The 26221-nt window shown below is 44.4% G+C and overlaps 1 protein-coding gene across 1 annotated transcript in view; it reads right to left on the bottom strand.

Annotated features, from left to right (window-relative positions):
- LOC141051554 (piwi-like protein 1) overlaps nt 1–26221 on the bottom strand; it is a 92289-nt gene that overhangs the window by 24332 nt on the left and 41736 nt on the right. Inside the window, exon 9 of the mRNA XM_073548535.1 lies at nt 6315–6426. Within this exon, the coding sequence (XP_073404636.1) occupies nt 6315–6426 (112 nt within the window). The remainder of the gene's footprint in view (nt 1–6314; nt 6427–26221) is intronic.

Below are 26221 nucleotides of genomic sequence, written 5' to 3'. Positions count from 1 at the left end.
CAGCATGGAGGGAGTCATAAAAAACATCTTTTACAAATAGAGGCTAAATGGATCCTCCGTACAAAAGCCACAGGTCCTTTGGGTCTAAATGAAAAAGTGGATATGTCCGTATTTCTCTGAAGCGGTTATGATTGCTAGTTTTATTGCATATGGTGTATGTAAATTATGCTTGTTTTAATTTTTTTATTTTGGGGTTTTTTTTAAGACACGTTCAGCTAAAGGGTGGAGTTTCTTTTGTTCACACATGTGGTATAAATTAGTGTTTCCTTGAGCCTGAGCATGGGACCTGTTGAAGTGCATTGTGCACGAAACAGCTGTCGTCCGTCTTTTTGCATTTCTCCCGTGCCATTGCCTGTGCTTTATTAACATGAAATAAAGTGAATCATTTCAAGAGAACGGTGAGTGCCATCCTGCTGTTTTTTTCTACTACGATAGTTCATGTTTTTTCTTCACATGGATAGAGCACCAGTTCAGCAAGGGTTACAGGTGTCACACTGATAGCGGTTATAAGTGACTTTGCGGGGATTTCTTTCTCAGGGACAGTGCCGGATGTTTCTTTTTTCTTTGACTGACTAATATCAACAAACATCATTGTTCAATCATGTGTCTCTAGTCATCCAGGATAACACAATATGTTACATCAAATGTCAACTTTTAAGTCACTATTACAGGTTTATACAAACAAAATTGTTTTCTTGACGAACCAGAAAGAAACAAACTCAAGTCAACATATAAACAGTCAATGAATAAAATGCTGTGTCATAACACTTTCATTGGGGGACACAGGAAAGCATGAGTGTATGCTGCTACCACTAGGCAGAAATAAAAAAAAGCCATCTCCTCCCAATCAGGCTACATCCACCCAGAGAAGGCCAGACACCAGTCCGTGTTCAGACCAGTATCTACCATCTTGTGTTTTACCAATGCTTTCCCTTTTTCTTTCAGATACAGCTTGTAACAGTGTGTAAATTATCGAGAACAGTGTGGCGCCATCCACATCGTCCCCTCTCTAGACCGAGGCGGGACTCTATTCCCCCTAACACTTCACAAGTGTCTTGTAGTGGCTCGTGGCGGACAGTCCTGCTTTTCGCCCCCAGTGACCCCCCCTCCCCTCATCCTGGGTTGACACCATCTTCTGCACTGTCTGGGACCACGACTCTGTGGGAAGGACCACGTACCCATTCCAGCAACCCCTCCTCACCCGGGGGCTCCTGATGCAGTCTTCGGAACTATGAAGTAGGAGTCAGGACCACATCTGGAAACAGATACCCCTCACATCCAGTCACTCTTCATGGCGGCGAGGGCTCCACAGGATCAAGGGAAAATGTTGTTAAAAGACGTGGAACAGGCGCCCTCCTGCTGGATAGCACCCAAGTTTATTCCAGTCCCTTCTCTGCCTTGTTTCTTTTCCAAGATAGCACCCGGTTTATTTTCGAACCACAAAGCCATTTCCAAATTTAGGCCCCAGCTTCACCCTAGATCTATTCTCCTATTAGGCCACGCCCCTTAGCTAGAGTCACAGAAACTTCCTTGCGTCTTTTTCCCCAGCTAATCGCAGAAGTTTTTACTCTCTCTCCAGCATGGGCTCACCACTAGGTCTACAGAACATCTCTTTCCAACACCATTGAGTTTATGGACCTATCATTCCAATACCATAGAGACTACAGGACCTCTCTCTCCAGGGACATCCCACTCCAAAACCATAGAGTTTATGGGTCAAGTTTATTGCTCCCCTCATAGTAAGACTACTAGTGTCTTTAAGGAATTGGTCCCTGCACTGACTCCAGCAACCCAAACATGAAAGTGTCTCAGGGACCCCCCTCCACCAGGGATAACAGCGTACCCCCTCCTCCGAGTAGGTTGCCTCCCGATCTCTCGAAGTAGAGACCTGACCAAGGCATCTTAGTCGTTGGCAGAGGTCTCCACGCATTGGACTAAAATTCTTCGCCCTGCAGCTCTGATCATTTTCCCACATGACTCAGAGCATGCAATGATGACAGGTCTCACATAGGTCCAGGAAGCAGGCTTACTCCAGCTCCATGACTGGATCCCCTTTGCTCCCTTCATCATCTAGGATTACTGTCATGTCTTGCTCCTCTTTCCAAGAGGCAACCCCAGGATCAGACACGTTCCCCAATTCACTTTGATCTAGACACGACTGTGTAGGAAGGAAGATTTTTGTCAATCCAGCGACCCCTTCACCCGGGGGCTCCCAATACAGTCTTCAGAACTGTGAAGAAAGAGTTGAGACCACGTCTGGAAACAGGTACTCCTGTCTTCCTCAGTCACTCTTCAGGGCGGCTGGTGATCTCCAAGCTACAAAACATGTTGGACAGCTAGATGACAGCTGTCAAGCAGCCTCTCAGAGTCAGGAAAGACAGACCTTTTGCGGAGCCCTCTGTTACCCTCAAGAAGACCTATGCTCCCAGCGGGTGTTTCCACCATGATGAATCTGGTGCATTGTCCCCGCAGAACAGGGAATTTTCAGGAAATTGTATGCAGTTCAGGCAACATTCTGAGATCTTTTATCCTGCAGCCTGTCTGAGGGGTTCCTCAGATACTACTGTGGTCGGATCTCTCAGGTACCCCTGCAGCCTTTGGTGGCCAGTCAGTCAGATTCCCAGTCCCTCGCAAGGCCTACCCGCCCATGTTATACACAGGAGCCGCACATGGGACAAGTCCATAGATCCACTAGGGATGTGCTGTAACCCGTTAGAGTAGTACACATCCCTGACTTATTCAGACAGCACTTCTATGGGCAATAGTCTGTCATGTGTTTCTTTGTCTCTGTTATTTAATGTTACATATGCAGAACTTTAGTGAATCAGACCCACCAGCCTCCCTGAGCCCAGCTATGGAGTGATTACCTATGTGTAAACTGTCTGGTATTCTATCCACTCTCTGCACTATGCAAGAATCCCCAACTTCCATGCCACAGCTATCAGCTATACAGCGGTCACCCTTTTTTTCTATGGATAAAACTCACCGGGTGCTCCACCAGTTCCACGACCACGAATTGGAAGCAGTTACCTATATTAACTACCATCCGGCACTCTGTCCACTATCCATAGCGTGTCATACTACCCCCTTATCTGTAGCTATAATGCATTTGCCCAAGCCGCCAACTGTCTAGTGCTCGATCCACTATCCACAGACTGTTTATTGTCGGCACCTTTTTTGTGTCCTCAGAAACGGATCACATCGAGTATTCAACAAGTTCCAGATATGGCCCCTGGACGAAGCATTTCATTGCAAAACGTGCGTCGGGTGTGGGGGGTCCCCAGTCATCATTCTTGTGGTACAATACCTTTTATTATGCACTCCATTATTTGAAACTGTTTGTTCTCCTCTGCATAACCCCCTTTCTTTCTTTGCATGCCTAACTGACAGCACTGCATTTACGAATAGCCTTTTTTTTCACATGGCAACCTTGCCTTTCCTGTATTTAAACAGGGATGTGAAGCTGACAGCTCTGTATGAACATACATACTGTCATACCGTATAATCGTTGCTATACACCTTTCACCTTATATGTTTTTTTCCTTGACATGTGTATAATAGTAACAATTAGTGAATTCTATCATTACCCTTATCCCCTTCCTGGGATCTCAATACATGCATGGGGATTCTATGTGAATATGATATCAAAATTCTTGGAGTGTTTGCTAATGTTTATATACTACCTGGGTGTACCCACCTTCCTCTTGTAAACCTGCGGCGCTCTGTTTTATATATTTATTGTTTTTAATGTATTGAAAAAACTTTATACTTTTTACCCATTTATACGATGGGCCTTTTGTAAAGTCCCTCTTTTTGGTGTTTTTAGGTTTCTTTACGGCTAGAATATAGGATAATTAGTTGATAAAGTTACAGAAATGGTACTACAGTCTAGATGGAATTACAGACAAGGTTAGAGTCAGAAAACAGGTCGCTGTTCATCGACGAAATGGCTCCCCCTAATCCCACTGATACTGTATCGTTTTTTCAGTGGTCCGCGTCCATTATTTTTGCCACATCATTGCCCCCAGACTCACAGGCTCCCCTAATCAATCCACAATTGGTTCAAAACCGCCAGCTATCTCTGCACTTGGGTCGCAGGATCTGTCTTTAGGACTGCATTTTACCACTATTGGACAGGTAGGATTCTCCCCATCTGTCCAGGTTCCTGTACCAAATTTCCCTCTGGGCTCCCACAACAAAGTTGCTGGTCCCAGAGGACCGAAGCCCCTACATAAGTCATTAACGCTGGTTCTTTTTCCCTGCAGTTGTCGTTAGGTTAATCTGTTTTTTTTGAATTTTTGGGAATTTTTTCCTATTTTCTTATGTGCGTTAATCTGTTAGGGAGACTCGGCTAAGAATACTTCTCAGGTTTCACGTTCCTGCATTCAGTTATTCGCCTTTTTTCCTTCCTTTCAGGGCCGTCACCTGTCTTGGACTGTGATGGACTGACTTTCCAGATATCTCAAAATGAAGCACCTGATTTTGCAGTCTGGGCCAGCCATACTAGACAAGGACCTCATTAAGGCTGTGTCTCTTGACGAAACTCATTCGCAGAGAAAACTTCGCCTATCACAATTTGAGAAATTATCCTTAAGATTGGTCATTTCTGCTTCAACGTGACCAGTAGATTTCCATTTCCAGAGACAAATAAGGATCTTCTCTTCAGAGCCTTCCATTTAGACGGGCGCTCGTTACTGTTCCCTTGTAGGTGTTATCACGCCTATTTCACATGTATGTAGAATTTTACCATGGAAAGACCTTGGCGCCCATGGAGAAAAGAGACCTCAATCCTTCTTGTGATATCGTCTCTTTGGTGTCCAGCTCCCTGCCCGTTCCCCTCTTCTTCAGCGTGTTCACCAAATTCAGGTGACATTGAAAGCAACTCTTTCTTTTCTTCGCAAGGAACACGATGGTCCGTCCCTAGATCGTACCTTAGTTTCTCTCCCCCCTCGGATGAAGCATCTCTGAACAGGAGGAGCCAGTCCTCCTCCCCTCTCTTGACAGTCCCCTTGCCTATTGGTGGTAGGCTGTGTCCATGGATACTTTTTCCCCAGCTTGCAGAGTTGTATACGAGGAGCTTATAGCCCAGGGCCACTTTTAAATATTGAGCATCTTTCCCTTCTACCAACCCTTCGAAGGTCAGTGTCCACCCTATCCGCACTAGCCATGACTTACATCCAGAGGGGAACGCTAAAGAATCTGGTGTTTTTTTTTTTTGTTTTTTTTTAACTGAACGCAAAGTTCCTTTTCTCAGTCCTGCCCATTACATGGTCCCCGCTTCATTCTCCAGATTTCTCAGGCCCTTAGTTTGCATCAGGACACAGAAGCAGCAGCCTAGTACGCAGCTGGGTTTCTCCAACCAGGGTTTTTAACTAATTCATAGCAAGATGTCCACCTTTTTCCCGCCAGGGTGTCCTAAGCCTGGTTGCACTCCTTCCTTGTAAGGCAGTTACTTCCCTTCCTTCTCTAGGTACTTCATACTTCTTTGCTCCCTTCTTCTGGAGTGGCCTATTTTCAATCAGCATCTTGCCAGGAACAGAGTGAGGTAAAGACCTATTCCACTTAGGATCACAACAGTGGGAGCTTCATGGGCTGTTCGGTTGCTTCCTCATCTTCAGTCCACACGGTTCTCGCCTATTCTTTAGCGACTGCGAATCTGGATTAGGGAGGTCCTTCATGCAGCAATGGACTGACCTTCCATTTTTGAGTACCTGTCACTTCCCTCCCTAGGGACTGCTTTAGGATGTCCCATGGTTTACTGTGTCCGCCCAAAGAAGCAATAGAGAAAAGATTTGGGGAACTTTCCGTAAAATCTTTTTCTCGGAGCCTTCATTGGGGGACACAGCACCCGGTCCCTGTTTGAGCCATTGTTGGTTCAAATTAGGGTAGTCTCCTTTAACGCCTTTCCCATTGCTTTCTATCAAACTGGTTAGCTCTCTCCCAGCTGGTGGGTATATATTGCTGGGGAGGAGTAAGATTTTTTTCTGCCTTGTGTCAGCAGTTTACTGCCATGGTTTCCTGTGTCTCTCAATGAAGGTTCCGAGAAACAGATTTTACGGTGCGTACCCAAAGTCTTACTTTGTACACAGTCGCAACGGGAGCTGAAAACAGCGAATCGTTGTTGGTATCAGGTGTCCACCCACTCCAAGAATAAATCATCAATACGAGCTGTGGACAATCGAAGGTGTTTTTTTTTGTTTTTTTTTTTAATTTTTGTTTTGAGAGGTGTTTAACGAGAAAATTAAAAACAAAACATGTTTCTTGAGTTTTCGCACTCAAGGCCCTCAGTTCTCATTAATCTTAGCAGGGCTTACATTCTTATAGTAGTCCACAAAGCTGATCTCACTTCCATCTGCCTTCTTGAAGGTAGACTCTGGAGTCATGTGCCAGGCGATCTCGTCTATACGGTAGGTTTTATTGTTGTACCTGCACAAAAAGCAGTGTTGATTAGTGAAATTAAAAATTCAGTACAGAATAAGTGATCAAATAATCGCAATTTCTAGCTCTCTAGTAGAAAAAAAACAATCACCTTTTTGCTAGGTCAAAAAATAAAGAATTTTAAATAAAATAAGAGCATATTTACTGTCATCACACCAGTAAGAAAAAAAAGGAATAAAATATAAAATGATTTCACGCTGTAAAGTAGAAAAAAGTAATGGCGGAACTATTGGTTTTTAGTTGATCCAAGCTTCCTAAAAATACAATTTTTTCTTTGCATATTATTGTATGTACCTCAAAGTGGTATCAACAAAAACTACAGCTCGTCACACGAAAATCAAAGCCTCACACCGCTCAATGGATGGAAAAAAAAAAAATCTAAAAAGGACTCAAACTAGTTAAACCAATTTATTTTTTTTAAAACAAAGTTCAAATTATCTTTTTACCTACTTAAAAAAAGAAAAATTGCACAAATTTAGCATTACTGTAGTTGTACCAATAAGGAGAATGTTATTGGGTCATTTTTCTCATACAATGAAAGTCATCAATACGAAAAGTAAAAAAAACTGCAGAATTTTAAATTTTCCTTAAATTTCATGACATTTCGTTTTTTTTATCACATTACAGGGTAAAATTAATGGTGTCATTTAAAACTGCAACTTGTCCCGCAAAAAAAACAAGATGTAATATGGCGATAGTGAAGGAAAAAAAAAATAAAAAAATAAAAAATGATGCATCTTTGTAGGAGAGGAAAAATTAAACAGGAATGAAAACTGTGCTCATCATTAAAGGGTTAATTACATAAACGTGGTTGCAAACGTTAACCCCTTAAAGACCAAGCCACTTTGCAGCTTAATGACCAGGCCTTAATTTTGAAATCTGACCACTGTCACTTTACAAGGTTATAACTCTGGAACACTTCAATGGCTCCCACTGATTCTGAGAATGCTTTTTCGTGACATATTGTACTTTATGATAGTGGTAAAATTTCTTCAAAATTTTTTGTGTCTATTTGTGAAAAAATGTAAATTTGGCAAAAAAAATTTGAAAATTTCATAATTTTCAAACTTTTAATTTTTATGACCCTAAATCAGAGTGTTATGTCACACAAAATAGTTAATAAAGAACAAAAACATTTCCCACATGTCTACTTTGGGATGTCCTAAAGCAGTCCCTGGGTGGGAAACAGCATGACAGCTGAAACCTCGTGTACCAACAGGTTAAATCTGCCCTACAGATGTGATACTGCCGGTTGCAGAATCCGTCTACCAAGGGCTGCATCTACAGAAGCTTGAAAATGAATGTTGCAATGTTTGACGAACGTGTGCAGGCTGGACCAAGTCGCAGCCTTGCAAACTTGCTGTGCCAACGCCTGATGCCGAATGGCCCAGGAAGCCCCCACAGACCGATTGGAGTGTGCCTTAATCCCTGCCGGGATAGGCAGACCTCTGACACGGTAAGCCTCTTGGATGGCAGAGCGGATCCATCTGGCTATTGTAGCTTTAGAAGCAGGTAGGCCCTTTCTGTGGCCCTCCGGAAGCACAAAGAGGGAATCAGATTTGCAAAAAGATGCTGTTCTCGAAATGTATCTCCTGAGTGCCCTCACCAAATCCAAAAAGTGTGGAGAGCTTTCTCAGTATGATGGACCGCAGCAAGACAGAAGGAGGGCAAAACTATGTCCTCATTCAGAAGAAGAGCAGAAAAGACTTTAGGCAAGAAGGACGAAGACGTCCTCAACATCACCTGGTTTAGGTGGACAACTAGAAATGGAGGTTTGCAAGACAAGGCCGCCAATTCAGAGACCATCCTGATGGATGTGACTCGCCCCCAGAGGCCGTGGGGTACTCTGTGCTGGGCCCGTTGATTTTAATGGGAGATGTCACAGTGGCAATGACCCGGGCCGTGGCCTCAGGCGGTCAATGTAAAAGGGGTAGAGTGATGGGGATAAAGTTGTTGAGATGATTCGTGACGCCACCTGTGGTTTCTGGTCAGTTTGACCAGCGCTGCAGGGTTGCTTCTCTGGGACAGATGGTGTGGTGCAGCAATGATGTTGTAGCCCTCCACAGGTAGGGTTGTTCGTCCCAGGGCAGAGTAGATGAGGTTGGCAAATGAGGAGCTAGTGAGGAGAAGTAGATGGTGCAGTGTCTGGCACAGAGATGTAGCAGTGCTGAGTGGGCTGGCGCAGGAAAAAGGCAATGAGACAGCTGAGTGCAGTTCCAGTTCTTTTACTCTCGTTCTTGGCACAGACAGGTGCCCGCTTCAATGCCGCGGTCTCCAGATCAGGGGCTCAGCCAACTCCCAGGCAGATGGAATTAACCTAACTCTCCCTTTCGTGTGCCTGTTCTGAACGTCTCCACACTAGCGCTTATACTGAGGTACTTGTAGTTGTGTGTTAAACCCAAGTTCCTCCTTCTTGATGTTACTTAGAACTCTACTTGTATGGCAGACAGCTGTAGCCTGCTTCAGGGACTCCTTGCTATCAAGTCCCGGCTCACTCACGTTGCTGTTGTGCCCCCAAGTCTTAGGTGGGAATAAGTGGTGACAACTTCTATTCCTCCGGTGTCTGCTGCAGGACCATCAGTATCCATACAACCTCAGGGACCGGACCCCGGCCATGTGCTTAGAACTTGAGGAAGGGCTCCACTCCGACCCTAGTCCTTAGTTTTCTTCTTCTCCTTACGTTCTGCACTAATCTTTCTTCCTTCTGGAGAATCAGGCTTTCTATTTCTCTTTCCCGTGCCATTAGCTTCAGGTCACTGAAGTCTGCTGCAGCACCTCCTTCACTCCATCCCTCTCAGGGGATCTTCTCTCCCAGACTGACCTAGTCCTAATATTCTCCAGCTCTCTTGTGCAGTCTAAGCTCCACCCACCTCCCAGCACTCTTCGTGTTCCAAGCAGGGAGCCACCAAGGTTGCTCTGCTACACTACTATGTTTGTGTGGGATGCAGGTGTTGGAGGCTGGTCAGGTGTTACCATCTTACCTGGAGAGTGGGATACTACACCTCAGGAGGAGGTGCAGTACCTCCGTGGCGACAACCCTCAGGGGCGCCACAGATGTTACTGCCACAAGAAAGGCAACTTTCCAACAAAGAAGAGTAAATGAAATGCCCTGCAAAGGTTCGAAGGGGGCCTCCTGCAAATTAAGGTCCCAAGGCTCCAGTGGCATCTTGTAGGGAGGGACAAGATGTGACACATCCTGTGTGAAGGTCTTAGCTTCCAAATCGTAGGTTATCCTTTGCTGAAACAGGACGGATAGGCCAGAAATTTGGCATTTGAGAGAAGCCAATGCTAGACCTGAGCCTAATCCTGAAACTCCAAACTGGAAGGGATAGAAAACACAAGTGGGGAACATCTGTGGGTTTTGCACCAAGAGAAAAAGGCCTTCCAGATGCGATAAATGCACATGGATGTAGGTTTCCAAGCATTAATCATGGTGGAAGCTACTTGTGGCGAGAAACTGGCCTAGGCTAGGATCCAGAATTCAATGGCCAGGCCGTTATACTCAGAACTCTCGAGTTCTGGCGGTAGATTAGCCCCTGAGAGAGAAGGTCTGGGCGGTCGGGTAACCGCCAGGGGACGTCGGCAACTAGCTGCACTAGTTCCGCGTACCACGCTCGGCGTGGCCAGTCTTGAGAGACAAGAATAACTGGGATTCCTTCCTCCTTGATCTTATGACCCTTGGAATTAGCAGAAGCGGCAGAAAAAAAAAAAATGTAAGGGAGGCGAAACGGATGCCACAGAAGCACCAGGGCATTCGACCCGATGGCTAAAGGGTCACAGGACCGAGCTACGAATGCGTTTAGCCTGGAGGCCATGAGATCCACATCTGGAGTTCCCCAGCACTGACAACTCTGCTGAAAAACTTCCGGATGACGGGACCACTTCCCCGAGGCCAGACCTTGACGGCTGAGAAAGTCTGCCGCCAAATTCTCCACTCCCGGAATATGAACTGTAGAGATGACTGAATGGTTTGTCTCGGCTCATTGCAGAATGTGCGCTACCTCGAGCATCGCTCTTCTGCTTTGTGTACGCCCCTGACGATTGATGTACGCCACCGCCGTGGCGTTGTCAGACTGAATCCAAATGGGGCGACCGGCCAGAAGATGATGGAATCGCTGAATGGCTATCGTGATTGCCCGAATCTCTAGAATATTGATTGGAAGACAAGATTCCTGAATGGACCAGCGTCCCTGAGCCGTGTGGTGATGGAAGATCGCACCCCAACCTAGAAGAAGAAAAAAAAAAAAAAAAAAAAAAAAAAAAAAGGACCTTTTCTGTCCCGAGCTGACAGCAATGCGGGGACTGAGATGTAGTTGAGCAAACAGTACTGCCTCAATTGTCGCTACCATTTTCCCCAGGACCTGCATGCCAAACCGCAGGGAGTGTGGGCGGGCAAAAGAAAGTTGCGGGCTCCCTGGATTAGTGCCGAAATTTTTCTGGAGGGAGAATCACCAGCCCTCGGGAAGTGTCCAGGATCATCCCCAAAAAGGAGATTCACCGAGATGGGGTTGGGGGGAGGACTTGCTTAGGTTCATCAGCCAACCTAAATGAGTGAGAGTGTCCACAGTGATGCTGACACACTCTGCACAGGCCCGAAGGGACGATTGATTGATGAGGAGGTCATCTAGGTAGGGAAGAATCACCACGCCCCGAGAGTGCAGAATAGACAAGACGGCTGTCATGACCTTGGTGAACACTCTGGGGGTGGTGACGAGACCAAAGGGCAAGTCGGTGAACTGGAAATGTTCGTCTCCGATCGCAAAGCGTAGAAATCTTTGGTGACCTGAGAAGATGGGAATGTGAAGATATGAGTCTTTGATGCTAGGTATTCCCCTTTCTTCAGTGAAGTGATGACTGAACGGAGAGATTACATCCTGAAATGACGAATTTTGACAAACTTGTTCAGCAGTTTTAGATCTAGAATGGGACGCATGGTTCTGTCCTTTTTTGGGACCACAAACAGTAAAAACCCCTTGAACCTGTGTGTGGGACAGGGACAATGACTCTGTCCTTGTAGAGTGCATATATGGCAACTGGAAGAAGCGAGTTAGAGGGGGGGGGCGAATTCTATTTTGTATCTGGAGGACACCAGATCTCTGACCCATTGGTCGTAAACGACCGCAAGCCAAACATGACGAAACAGAAGTAGACTGCTGCCTACCCTGTCTGTGTCCTCCGGATACTGCACTGAGTCATTGAGCAGAGACCTTGCGGGATGAGGTACCCGTGGGGCCAGACCGTGAGGGTCTGCTTTTCCAGGAATGAGAGAGCTTGTATGAGGGTTGTGGATCCCTGTCCCTGCGCGGGGGACAGGCAGAACTAGACGAGGCGGTTGCAGATGACCAGCTTGCGGTGCTGCGAAAAGGCTGGGAGCGAACTGGGTGCTGACTCCGAAAAGGCCGACTGGGTCTTTGTTGAGGGATTAATTTACTCTTTCCTCCAGTAGCATCAGAGATAATTTGGTCAAGTTTGTCTCCAAACAATCGGCCTCTCTGGTAAGGCAGGGAAGTTAAAGATTTTTTGGAGGCAGAGTCTGCTCGCCAGTCTCTGAGCCATAGGGCTCTCCTGATAGTGATGGCATTTGCGGCTTAGAGCGCGGCAGAGTTAACCGCATCTAGGGAGGCAAATATGACATAGTTCCCGGCCCGGGCAATCTGGTAAGCGAGACTGACTGGTTATTGTCTCGACTGGTTTTGGCTAAAGTCTCTTCCCAGGCTACCATAGCTCTGGCCACCCAGGTTGCGACGGAAGAAGGAAGAGCTGCGTTGGCAGCTTCAAAGACTGACCGAGCAAGATTATCAATCTGTCGATCAGTGGGGTTTTTGATAGACGAGCTGTCAGACAAGGACAAGAATCCTGTAAGCGAGACATAAGAGTGGGTCCACTGCCAGGGATTCAGTCCATTCCTTTCTTAGAGTAGGAGCAAAGGGGTACCGTGATTCTAGTGGCTTCTGCCCTGTGAATTGCTTGTCCGGACGACCTATTTGCCTCTGAAAAATGTCCGTAAACTCAGGGTGAATAGCAAAAACCCTGTAAGGACATTTTTGATCCGGACTAATTCCAGGCTCTTCATCTACTCTCAGAGCCTTATTGACCACTTCAATTAAAGAATCTAGCGACTCTTGGCACTAACGAGTCTGGGTCTACGGCCACCTCTGGCTTGTATTCTGAGTCAGGTTCACTGCAAACCCTTGGTGAGGGGGAGCGGGATTCAGAACTTTCGGACGTCGAGGCACCAGAGTGCCTGGGGGACGAGCTATGCGGGCGTTTCCTAGAGGATTGCACATCATCTGCTGCTGTCCGGCCCCTGTCTGAGGAAGACTCTCGCATGGCTGAAGGGTCTTCCACATAAGGTAAACTGATGCTCTGGCTTCAGGAGGAATCATGGAAGGATTCTACAGCTTTAACCAGGGAAGCCATGGACTGTGCCAGAGACGTAGCCTACTCGGGTGGGCTAGGTCCATTAGGGTCGGTATTAGCAGGGGGCTCCTGTGCGCATGAGGGTTCGCAGGCTGCACAGATCGCAGAACGGTGCCTCCGTGGTAGTGGGGCATTGTGTTAGCAGCGGATTAATCAGCGTAACATCCAGAGTCAGCAACACAGAATGTAGATTTATTCATATCCAGGTTGAACAGCTTACAGCATGAAATGTGATCAGTCTGGTATCTGCTGTGGTTTGCAGCATGGGAGCATTACAACAACAAGAAGGGAAGAGAAGGAGGGGGCATCCTGTTTTTTTTTTTTCCACTGAACTTTGTTAACAATCTCACAGTATGCACAATACATAAAACAGTACAGTAGTAGTTGTTGCAATACATACAGATCAATATGCATTATTCCAACACCTCCACTCAACAACTACTTATCCAAATGTCTGACATTCATCTTTTGTACAGCAGCTACAGCTAACAAAGCTCTGAACGTGGTCTGTTTAGCCACTGGAGCAAACGTAGCATCGTAATCTTCGCCATACTTTTGAGAATATCCTTTTGCCACCAACCTTGCTTTAAATCTGTGGACTTTACCTTCGCCCTGTGGCAGCTTGGTGAGTTTCCAAGTTTGAAGTTGATGAAGCGATTTGATTTCCTCATTAGCAGCATTGATCCACTTTGTTCTTTCATGGACAGTTAGTTCTTGCATTTCATCCCATGACTGCGGCTCTGATTCAGGTAGTGTCTTGACTATGTAGGATAGACGTTTAGCTGGTATGCCTCTGTTTGATCTTGAAGCTCTCCTGATTTCAGATTCACCTGATTTTTCTGTTGTTCCTTCAGTGGTTGAAGAATCCAGCCAGACCTCTACATTCTCCTTGTTATTGTCTTGTAATTGTGACATCAGCTGGACTACTGGCGTGATGTCACAAAACTTGGGGGACACAAAGTTCTCATCAATCACTACATCTCTACTTATTGTGACCTTGTTTGTTTCTGGGTGTAGAATCCTATAACCTTTCTGGGTTTCACTGTAGCCTAGCAGGATCCCTTCCTTAGCGTGAGATTCCCACTTAGTTCGCCTTTCTTTGGGAACATGTACAAGCGCTTTACTTCCGAATATTCTTATATGATGTAGTTTTGGCTTTCTGCTGTTCCATTGCTCAAACGGAGTTTTCTCTGTAGCTTTACCTGGTAGTCTGTTCTGAAGATAGCAAGCTGTCATGATTGCTTCACCCCAATATGCTGTGGGCAGATTTGCATCAAACAACATACTTCTTCCACTTTCACAGAGTGTTCAGTTCCTGCTTTCTGCGACACCATTTTGCTCAGGATTGTACGGTACAGTGGTCTGAAATAGGATTCCATTTTTCTTTAAAATGCTCTGAGTCTTATTACTTGTGTATTCAGTCCCATTATCTGCACGTAGAATCTTTGGCATTCTCCCAAATTTATTATATACCTCAGCTAGATATACTTCAAGTTTCTCTGGAACTTCTTTCTTGCTGTGAAGCAGATGGACAACTGTATATCTTGAATGATCATCAATAAATGTGAGAAAATATCTCTCTTCTTCCCAGGAGTCTGAGTGCTCATTGGACCACAGACATCTGTATGTTTTAAATCTAGTGTCTGTTCTGTTCTTGTAGTACTTGTCTTAGGAAAAGCTTTTCTAGACATTTTCCCTTTGATGCAGCTAGTACATTTCATTATCTGGTTACATAGATCAATTGTAATGTCCTCAGCTAGTTGCTTTTGAACTAACTTCCTTATTGCTTCTGGGTCTCTGTGTGCTAGGCGCCTATGCCATACATGAATGCAGTTATTGTGCCTTTCTTCCTGAGCAGTATACACACACTCTTTGCATTTAAGCTGGTAAAGTTCATTTGTGATTTTTCCTTCTGCTAGTGTGTGGCCCTCTTTTGAGATGATGCCGCTATCATGCTTAAATGTAACTTCATTTCCTTGTTTTGTGAGTTTCTTCACAGATAGTAAATTACTCTCAAGACTAGGCACATAGAGCACATCTTTTACTGGGATCTTCTTGCTTTTTGTTGGTGAGATTTGACAATCAATATAACCATCTCCTATACCTTGTGAAGTCATGTACTGACCATTAGCCATAATCACTTTCTCTGACTTACTTTTGTTAAGCTTAGAAAAGAAGTCCCTGTTATTAGTCATGTGACTAGTTGCTCCAGAGTCTATACACCATGCATGCTTTGATGTATTTACACTGACAGTAAATGCAGTTTAGTATTCACAGAATCATTTTCTGCAGACACAGCACTTTTAACCCTTTGAAGACTGCTTTGCTTTTTCAGCTGATTCATTCTTGCTTTCCAGACTCTGCAGTCGGCTTTCAAATGTCCCGATTTCTTGCAAACAAAACATTCACGCGTTTCTTTTAGGTGCTTTCTGTTATCATTTAGATTTTGTGTCTGTAAAGCAGATTCTGCATCACATGTCCTGCTGTTTACACCTTCCGCTTATATTCATCTATGAGCTTCCCTCTGACATCCCTCTGTAAGCTCATCATCTGGGCGCGCATCTAGTGCGGTTACAAGCGTGTCATAGTTTTCTGGAAGACCACTAAGCAGTAATGCGGCTACATGAAAGTCCTACAAATCTTCCCCAATGCCTCTCAGGCATTCTACAATCTCTAGAATGCTTGTTATGTAGTCCTGCATATCCTGGCCATTCTGTAGTTTAGACTGGTACAATTTTCTCATGAGATAAAGTTTATTGCTTAAATTTATCCTCTCATGCACCTTTTGCAGCTGCTCCCACATTTCTCTTGCAGTTTCCCTTTTACACACATGCACAATCTGATCATCATCTATACTGAGTGATATGGTACTTTCTGCTTTCTGATCCATCTCTATCCAATCCTGTGATACTGGGTCAGGTTTAGGCTCCTGTGTGTATTTCCACGTACCTTCTCTTATCAGCAGCATTTTCACTTTGAATTTCCAGGAATGATAATTCTGGTTAGTGAGACTTGGTACTGTAAACTTCATGGAGTTGTTGCTGCTGGTGGCCATCTTTGCCGTCTTCCTTTCTTTTCTTTTCTCTGTGCTCTGGGGATCTGGGACTCTAGGACTCTGGGCCCATAACCTGTTAGCAGCGGATTAATCAGCGTAACATCCAGAGTCAGCAACACAGAATGTAGATTTATTCATATCCAGGTTGAACAGCTTACAGCATGAAATGTGATCAGTCTGGTATCTGCTGTGGCTTGCAGCATGGGAGCATTACAACAGCAAGAAGGGAAGAGAAGGAGGGGGCATCCTGTTTTTTTTTTTCACTGAAAAATGATGCCGTTGGGAGCCTCTGCGTGAACCCTGAGGTAATCCTGTGGGAGGCATTTTGTCCGGCTGAAGGCTTGGCTCCAGAAGGGGTTATGTGGGGGACGACACCCCATGTTCCCGTCTGTAGTCGGTGTGGGGCGAGTGGACCCATGAAAGGACCCCGTCGCTCCTAAGGGGAGCCCAGGATGGCATTTAGGTGGTGCAGGAGGGGGTACGGGGAGATTACACTCCGCGTTCCCGCCTGTTGCTGATTTTGGGAGATCGGAACATTGAAAGGCCCCATCGCCCCTTCAATTCATAGGAAAAAAAAGAAAAATAAAAGGCGTCGGGGTCTGAAGCCAGACCCTAGTGCCTTCTACAGACACTAAGCAAGAACTGTTTCAATGTAGAGCTAGCAGAGGGTGTATACTGTGGAGGAGGAGTTAATTTCTTTGCTTAGTGTCCTCCTAGTGGCAGCAGCATTAGGCCGGCGTCACACTAGAGAGAAATACGGACGAGTGAGAGGCGCTAAAACCACGCATTGCACACGGACCAATGATTCTCTATGGGCCAGCTCTCATCAGCCGTATATTTCTTGGCAGTATTTTCGGGCTGAGAAAAATCGCAGCATGCTTCAATTGTCAGCGCATTCCTCCAAAAATACGCCAATGCAAGTCTATGCAGGCGAGAAAAATACGGATTACACACGGACCACGTGTGACTTGCGAGAAATACGCACCGGTGTCCTTTAACAAAAGCCGGCAATTCATTTTGCGATACAGTAAAATCACACTGACATGTTTAATAAAGAATAGATATAGACACATAAGTTATAATATTATTATATATATATATATATATATATATATATATATACACACACACACACATATATATATATATATATATATATATATATATATATATATATATATATATATATATATATATATATATATATACACACACACACACACAGTCATATGTTAAAGTTAGGGCACCTCTATTAATGTTAACCTTTTTTCTTTATAACAATTTTGGTTTTTGCAACAGCTATTTCAGTTTCATATATCTAATAACTGATGGACTCAGTTATATTTCTGGATTCAAATGAGGTTTATTGTACTAACAGAAAATGTGCAATCTGCATTTAAACAAAATTTGACCGGTGCAAAAGTATGGGCACCCTTATCATTTTCTTGATTTGAACACTCCTAACTACTTTTTACTGACTTCCTGAAGCACTAAATTGGTTTTGTAACCTCATTGAGCTTTGAACTTCATAGCCAGATGTATCAAATCATGAGAAAAGGTATTTAAAGTGGCCACTTGCAAGTAGTTCTCCTATTTGATTCTCCTATGAAGAGTGGCATCATGGGCTCCTCAAAACAACTCTCAAATGATCTGAAAACCAAGATTATTCAACATAGCTTTTCAGGGGAAGGACAGAAAAAGTTGTCTCAGAGATTTAACCTGTCAGTTTCCACTGTGAGGAACATAGTAAGGAAATGGAAGAACACAGGTACAGTTCTTGTTAATCCCAGAAGTGGCAGGCCAAGAAAAATATCAGAAAGGCAGAGAAGAAGAATGGTGAGAACAGTCAAGGACAATCCACAGACCACCTCCAAAGACCTGCGGCATCATCATGCTGCAGATGGTGTCACTGTGCATCGGTCAACAATACAGCGCACTTTGCACAAGGAGAAGCTGTATGGGAGAGTGATGCGAAAGAAGCCGTTTCTGCAAGCACGCCACAAACAGAGTCGCCTGAGGTCTGCAAAAGCACATTTGGACAAGCCAGTTACATTTTGGAAGAAGGTCCTGTGGACTGATGAAACAAAGATTGAGTTGTTTGGTCATACAAAAAGGCGTTATGCATGGAGGCTAAAAAACACAGCATTCCAAGAAAAACACTTGCTACCCACAGTAAAATTTGGTGGAGGTTCCATCATGCTTTGGGGCTGTGTGGCCAATGCCGGCACCAGGAATCTTGTTAAAGTTGAGGGTCGCATGGCTTCAACTCAGTATCAGCAGATTCTTGACAATAATGTGCAAGAATCAGTGACGAAGTTGAAGTTACGCAGGGGATGAATATTTCAGCAAGACAATGATCCAAAACACCACTCCAAATCTACTCAGGCATTCATGCAGAGGAACAATTACAATGTTCTGGAATTGCCATCCCAGTCCCCAGACCTGAATATCATTGAACATCTGTGGGATGATTTGAAGCGGTCTGTCCATGCTCGGCAACCATCAAACTTAACTGAACTGGAATTGTTTTGTAAACAGGAATGGTCACAAATACCTTCATCCAGGATCCAGGAACTCATTAATAGCTACAGGAAGCGACTATAGGCTGTTCTTTTTGCAAAAGGAGGATCTACGAAATATTAATGTCACTTTTATGTTGAGGTGCCCATACTTTTGCACCGGTCAAATTTTGTTTAAATGCAGATTGCACATTTTCTGTTAGTACAATAAACCTCATTTGAATCCAGAAATATAACTGAGTCCATCAGTTATTAGATATATGAAACTGAAATAGCTGTTGCAAAAACCAAAATTGTTATAAAGAAAAAAGGTTAACATTAATAGGGGTGCCCAAACTTTAACATATGACTGTATTTGCTGCTGGTCCCATTCTAAAGCATCGGGCACTCTAGAATACGGCCAGCGGGAGTGTAAAACAAAAAAATGTGATCTACTCACCTTCCGACGTCCCTCGGAATATGTCCCTCCTCTCCACGCTGCCGGCATCTTCCGTTCCCAGTAATGCTTTGCGCCAAAGACCACTGCTGACGTCCTCTCGGTATTTGTATCATTCTAAATTCCCTTCCTTTCGTCTGGCTCGGACTTATCCTTAATAGCGCTCTTGCATCAGGCTACCTGGCCAGAACAACAGGTCTATCAGGCTAAGGCCGCCCTTGCCCCCTTTTTTCAGTTCACAGGCTTGGCGTGTAGAGGTCTTCCGGACTCCAGGATGCTTGCTGAATCCGGTCAGCAATTGTAGGCTTGCCAGGTCAGGAAAGAGTGCATTCTTCTGGGTTTAGATGCACTCTGCCCAGGCAGTGTGTGCCTCCTGGCGGTACTCTTAAGGCCTCCGTCCGACACCTCTGCAGAGCGATGATCTGTCCTCCACATGTCCACAAAGTCTCTCTGAGCTCATGCCTAGCTTCGTCAGATGCCGGCTTGGGTAGAAAAACCTTGCAGGTGACGATGGTGAGTTCTTCATCCTGATTGGAGTTGTCTGCTGTTCCCTCCCCTTGGGTACTGCTTTGGGACGTCCCATAGTTTCCTGTGTCCCCCAATGAAGCGATAGAGAAAACAGGATTTTTGTTTGCTTACCGTAAAATCTGTTTTTCGGAGCCTTTATTGGGGGACACCGCACCCTCCCAAGTTGAACAGCTCTGTTTACTGTATTATATTTTTACAGATTGAGTTTGTTTATTTCTTTTTTTTTGGTAATGTTAGAATAATCTAAGAGTAATAGCTCCGGTGAACAGAAATACGAAAACCGGAGTCTTTAACAGGGCCGAGACATGTTAGCCCAATCAAGGCACATAAATTCTGAATAGACACATGGCGAGTAAAGGAGAGTACAGTGTGAGCTAGGTTGAGATAGCGAACTTAAACTAAGAGTCCGGGTCCAGTCACTATGGCTGTGGGGTAACACCAGAGACGAGAGTAATTAGACTAATGGGGAGGAGAGCACAAGAATCATGTAGGCTGAGAAGTAGAGCTTATCCAGGGAAGCCATGTAGTAAAAAACTCGTCATGTGTATGAGAGTCCCAGCTAGACAGTTCTTCCATCCTATGGATTTCATGTACTTTAGCTATCCATTCCCCTAAAGAAGGAGGGGACGTTTGTCTCCAATGTAACGAGATCAGGTGTTTTGCTGCAGCTAATAAAAGAGGAAGCAAGTCATGTTTTTTAGGATTCTAGGAATTTGTGGGGAGTGATAACAGAACCTCCTGGGGAGTTACATTTTTTTTTAATTAAACCCAACTGGTGAATGTACTTGAATATTTCATCCCAATAAGAAGCAATTCTTGGGCATTGCCAAAAGATGTGGAGGAAGGAACCCACCAAACTCAAACATCTCCAACATAGAGGGGACTCTGAAAAGCCTAGATGCTGTAGCTTTTCAGGGGTTTTATACCAGCGTGATAGAATTTTAAAAGGTGTTTTCATGCAGCAGAACACATCTGGAAAAACTGTGAGAGTGACTCAATCTGCTTCGTCTCAGCAGGGGATAAAGACAAGTTAAGTTCTGTTTCCCATGAGGATAGATAAAGCGGTTTAAAATGAGGGGAAGGAGAAACAAGGTTGGCATATATTTTTTAGATAAGTTTTGAAAGTAGGGATTTTAACCTAAGAAGACGCTCTAGCCAGAGCCAATCTGTGTTATGTGTGACTTCGGACTTGAATTTAGAGATGATATGTTGTATGTGGTATTTTTGTAGGAAGTCACGAGGTCTTTTATTAGCACCTCGTGGCCACTCGTCGTCACATTTAATCTGATTGGAGAGAAGATGAGAGATCGGTAGGTTAGGTAAGGATTCCGACAAATCAAATACATCTACATAACTCGAGTCCGTAAGCCAGGGGATAATTTTTACGGGGATGTTATCTAAAAACAGGCACTGTGGTAGTCCATTGGGGATAAGTTTACATCTAATGGCTAGAGTATTGCTCGTTATGGCATCTACTGAATAGGGTGGGGGTACAGAGGAGGTCCAAAGATAGATCTCCGCTTTCTTACCTAATAGAGTAAGTTCAAGATTGGGTACTTTGCTGTCTGGTCTAGGTCTTACCAGGTTTAACCATCGGGCTATGTGTATTGCGTGGTAATATGTCCTGAAATTGGGAAGGCCAAGACCCCCAGCATTTTTAGGTAAGGAGAGGATTTTGAAGGGGAGTCTGGCTCTCTTAGCTTTCCAAACGAATTTAGATATCAGTTTATTTAACAAGGAAAAGAACGACTCAGGGAGAGCAATGGGGATCATATTCATGGGGTAGAAAATTTTAGGGAGAATATAAGATTTGACTATATTGATCCTGCCGATCCATGAACGGTAGGGCAAATCATATGATTTGAGTAATGATTGCAATTTGTCTAACAGGAGGGAAATTATGTTCATATAATTTAGATGGATCTGTTAGGAACACTCCAAGGTATTTCAGATTTTCAGAAGGCCATTTAAAAGGGGTTATTTGTTTAAGTCTAGAGACCACTGAATTTGGGGACGAGACATTCAAGGCTTCGGATTTGTCCATGTTGACCTTGAAGTTAGAGACAGTTCCAAACTCCTCAAGCAGGGTTAGGAGACTGGGGAAAGCTTTCTCAGGATTCAAGACAAGGAGTAAGAGGTCATCTGCAAAAGCTGCTGTCTTAAATTCGGAATGGTCTGTTACAATTCCTCTAACCTCAGTTTCCTGTCTTAGCTTCTGAATCAGGGTCTCCATCACTAGCACGAAAAGGGCAGGGGAGAGAGGGCATCCCTGTCTGGTACCATTTCCAATCGCGAAGGAGTCCGAGAGCAGACCATTTACTCTAACCCTAGCAGTCGGGGACGAGTAAAGAGTCATTATGGCATCAATAAAAGGAGTGGGAAATTCAAATTTCCACAAGGTGCTTACCATATAATGCCAACTGACTCCATCGAAGGCCTTCTCGGCATCAATTGATAGAATGGTCAGGGATGAACCCGAGCGCCTCGCGTAGGAAATGGCTAATAGAATTTTTGTGGCATTATCTTTACCCTCCCTGCCCCTGACGAAGCCAACTTGGTCAGGGTGGATCAAAGAGTTTAGAACAGTGCTAATTCTAGAAGCAAGGATTTTTGCCCATAATTTTATATCCGTGTTAAGCAGCGAGATATGTCTACAATTACCACAAAAACCGCCATCTCTCCCCTCCTTAGGGATAACAGCGATGTGAGCCTCAAGAGTCTGTTTAGATGGGGTGTCTCCTGCCAGGAATACATTAAAGAGAGATACTAGCGGAAGGAGGAGCAAGTCCAAGAATTTGTTATAGTAACTCAAAGGGAAACCATCTGGTCCTGGAGTTTTATTGCTTGCCATTGATTGTATAGTGTCTTTAATTTCTTGAGGAGTGATTTGGGAAAGTAAAGCTGGGAAATCTTCGGGGTGGACTTTTGGAAGGGGGGGGGGGGGTCAAAAATTTCTGGATCCTTTCATCCGCAGACAGTGGATCTTTCATTAGTTCAGGTGGGTCTAAATTATAAAAGGGATTCATAATAATTCATAAGTCTAAACGCCTCCGCAATCTCATCCGATATCTCCACCTTCGTACTGGAATTTGTATGTACTGTATATGTTTTATAAATTTATTTCCAAATTGATTTTTAAGCAATCGGGAAGTGAGCTTACTGCTCTTGTTCCCATGGACATGACATCTGTGTTTACAGTGTAAAAACATTTTTGCAGAATTGACATCGAGTAGATCTTTTAACTTACTACAAAGGGAGGAGAGGTCTAGCTGAAATCTTTGTGCGCCAGACCTTTTGTGGAGTCGCTCTAGGGTACTTATTTGATGTAAAAGGGACATAATCTCCTTTTCCCTCTGTTTCTTGGTATAAGAACCGATAGATATAAGTTCTCCTCTAAGTACAGCCTTATGCGCTTCCCAAATATTAGGTGTGAGAGTGCCTTGTGTGACGTTCTCCTCAAAATAATGTGTAATGCTAGATTTTATTTTTTCATAATTCTGCGGAGTATCCAATAAAGATTCATTTAATCTCCAGGATGTTGCAGGGCGGGGTAAGGTATTAATGATGATATCGATGAAGGTTTGGGCATGGTCAGAAATCGTGATCGAGCCTATATCAGCAGATTTAATCAAATGCAAGGCTTGGGATTTTATTAGAAGGAGGTCAATTCGGTGGTAAGAGGAGAGCGGGGGAGAAAAGAATGTGTAGTCCTTGGTAGTGGGATGGAGAATACGCCAGGGATCGACAAGGTGTAGGGAATTCAACTTGTTTAGAAGACTCCTTCTTAGACGTTGGGAGATGGGTGATGAGCCGCTAGATGCGTCTAATTCAGGATTGAGAGTCAAATTGAGACCACCTCCCACAATCAATAGTCCCTCCTTAAATAAGTGTAATACTTCAAGAGTTTTGGCAATCCAATGGACCTGGTGGTTGTTAGGAGCAAATAAGTTGGCAAAAGTAACTTGTGTTAGCTAAAGTCCCTTTAACAAAAATATATCTGCCCTCTTGGTCACTTAAGCTATCCTTGAGAGAAAAAGGCAGACCCTTCCTTAAGGCTTTACTGACGCCCTTGGAGGAGGAAGTACTACAACTATTGAACCATGTGGGGTATGCGGAAAAGGATGTGTTGGGGACTCTACCTATTTTGAAATGAGTCTCTTGGAGAAAGACAATTTGCAAGTGCTGTTTTTTTTTTTTTGTTTTTTTTTTAAAAGAGCCTAAGGATTTGGTTTCGTTTAGCAGGGGAATTAAGCCCTTTCACGTTAAAAGAAGCCACAGTGACGGACCCAGAACTCACCCGACTACTCCCCCCATCGACATGTCTTGTAGAGAAATTTGTCTCAACAAGATACCTGACAAAAAAGAAAAACAGCATAACCAAACTTTTTACATACATTCGCTCGCCTAACGCGGGGGGGGGGGGGGTTAATATACCCAAACATAGGCGAGGTAGTCCAATTTGTGAACCAAAAAATGGGAATGATGAATAACGCTTCTGATATTACAGAATAGAACCGCCTAGTTAAACGATGGTCCACGAGATCATAGATGTCAAAAGGAGAAAAAGAACTTTGGAGAACAGGTTAGATAAGGTGAAGTCCATAAGACTGATTCTTCATTTAGGGTGTTTCTTGGGGTCATATTTCTTGACTTTCGGTGAAGCTTGCTTTTCCTTTAAGGACCATTCCTGTGGTTTGGTGAGCGGAGGAAGTCTCCAGCTGGAGTCCACAGGCATCCAAGAAGGGAGCTCAATTGGAGAGATGTTGAGTGTCTCCCAACAACTTGGTAGGTCATCTGGGGTTCGAATCACTATCTGTCTACCCTTTGCGTTGACTGCCAGACCAAAATGAAAAAGCCATTTAAACGGCAAATTCTTGGCTTTTAAGGCTGAAAGAAGGGGACGTAGAATCCGTCTTTTTGTTAAAGTGGAAGTCGCCAGGTCTTGGAACAGCTGAATTTGAGAGTCCTCATACACAATCTTTTCTTGTTCTCTGGCTCTTGCCAGAATAGTTGCTGTGTCCACATAGCTGAGAATGCCACAAAATGATATCTCTTGGCGGCTCATCAGTTTTTGGCTTAGGTCGCAGCGCTCGGTGAACAATTTCAATTGTGATTGCAGATGCTCTCTCTTGGCCTACGAGATTGGCAAAAATTTCTCTGGTTACTTTCTCTAAGGCTTCACGTGCATAGGATTCCAGAATGCCTCTTATACGAATGTTTTTCCTCCTGCTCCTGTTTTCCTGATCCTCTGCAGCCAACAGAGCCATATTGAGATGGTGTTGTTGTTTAAGGACCTGGTCTTGGATACTAGATAATGCATCAACTGTGTCTGCGGTGCCGGACTCCAGCACCTCCACTCTCTGCCCCAATTGTTGAAGGTCCGAACGCATACCACATAGCTCTTCCAGAAGAGTTTTCATATTCTGGGCCATTAGTTTCTTCATAAAAGTCCTGGAAATAGGCGCTGCATCTTCTAGTGTGGAGTCGGAGTCACAGTCAGAGTCAGCTTCACTGAGATCCAAGTCATCCATATTATCAAGAGAAATAGATTTTTTTAAGGGTGCGTTTTAACGGAGTGTGGGAGGAATCAATCTTCTTCTTTAGCCATTTGTCAAGTTCTCCACTGGTGTTCTTTTCCTGTTCATCTGCAATAGCCTAATTCGCTAACTTTTCACGTTCTTTTTGTGATTTAACCATGATGAGGCTTTTAATAACGTGAGTAGCTGCGTACACAACTTGGACGAGTGGAGATAATTTACTTGCCCATATTTTGAAGTAAGAACAGCTTACAAGTAGAGTTGAGCGAAACGGGTCGAAAAATTTCAAAAGTCGCCGACTTTTGGCAAAGTCGGGTTTCATGAAACGAAACCCGACCCTAGGATGAGGTCAGCCACGAGGTCGGCGACTTACGCGCCAAAGTCGCGTTTCAAAAGTTTGCTTTGCGCTCTTTCAGCCAATCAGGATCCACGGACACTGTGGGCAACGTGATGACATAGGCAGGGGTCACCACCATCTTTCAGAAGGGCATGCAAGTGATTGGCTTGCTTTGGTGGGTGTCACAGGGGTTATAAAAGGGCGTGCACGCCGACCGCCATCTTACTTCTGCCGATCTTAGCATAGGGAGAGGTTGCTGCTGCTGATTCTGTAGGGAGAGCGTTAGGCAGGGAAGAAGAAAAAAAAAACTGCTTCTGCTGCTAGCGATTTTGCCTGTACAACACACCAGTCACACTGTGTGCAGTGCAAGGGGAGGCTATATTGTGGTGGATCAGCGGTGTTGGTTGTTAGGCTGCCTTCTAAGGCTTCCCGACAGCTGCATTGCTGTTTACCCACTGCTCTGCAAACTGCTTTTTTAAAAGCAATCCCAATTTTTTTTTTTGTCCTGCTGAGGTACTGAGCGTGCATTTTTTCACACCATACAGCGGTGTACGCTCCTCACACAGTACCGTGTATCGGCTGTTATCACAGCCACAGTGAAGCTATCTGTGTGTCACTCTGTGAGAATAAGTCGAGGACATGTTCCGTTCTTACAGACCTGCACCTACTAGTTTTGTCTAGCTTTCAAACAGTTAAATATATTTGCTGTTTGATCACATTCAAAACTATAGAGAGACAGCGTGTGTCAGTCCGTATACTTAAAAAACACGGAGCTTGACAATTTTACGTACACCGGACAGCCGTGTACGTGCACGCTCCTCTCAGTACCGTGTAACGGCTGTTATCACGGCCACAGTGAAGCTGTGTGTCACTGTGGAAGGATAAGTGGAGGACTTGTTCCGTTATTACAGACCTACACTCTAGGGAGATTCCTATTCTGCCCAATTCTAC

The sequence above is a fragment of the Dendrobates tinctorius genome, unplaced genomic scaffold, assembly GCF_039654945.1.
Source record: "Dendrobates tinctorius isolate UK_male_01 unplaced genomic scaffold, ASM3965494v1 ptg000157l, whole genome shotgun sequence".
In the NCBI taxonomy this organism is placed as follows: Eukaryota; Metazoa; Chordata; class Amphibia; order Anura; family Dendrobatidae; genus Dendrobates; species Dendrobates tinctorius.
This window is presented reverse-complemented; position numbering and strand designations above follow the sequence as displayed.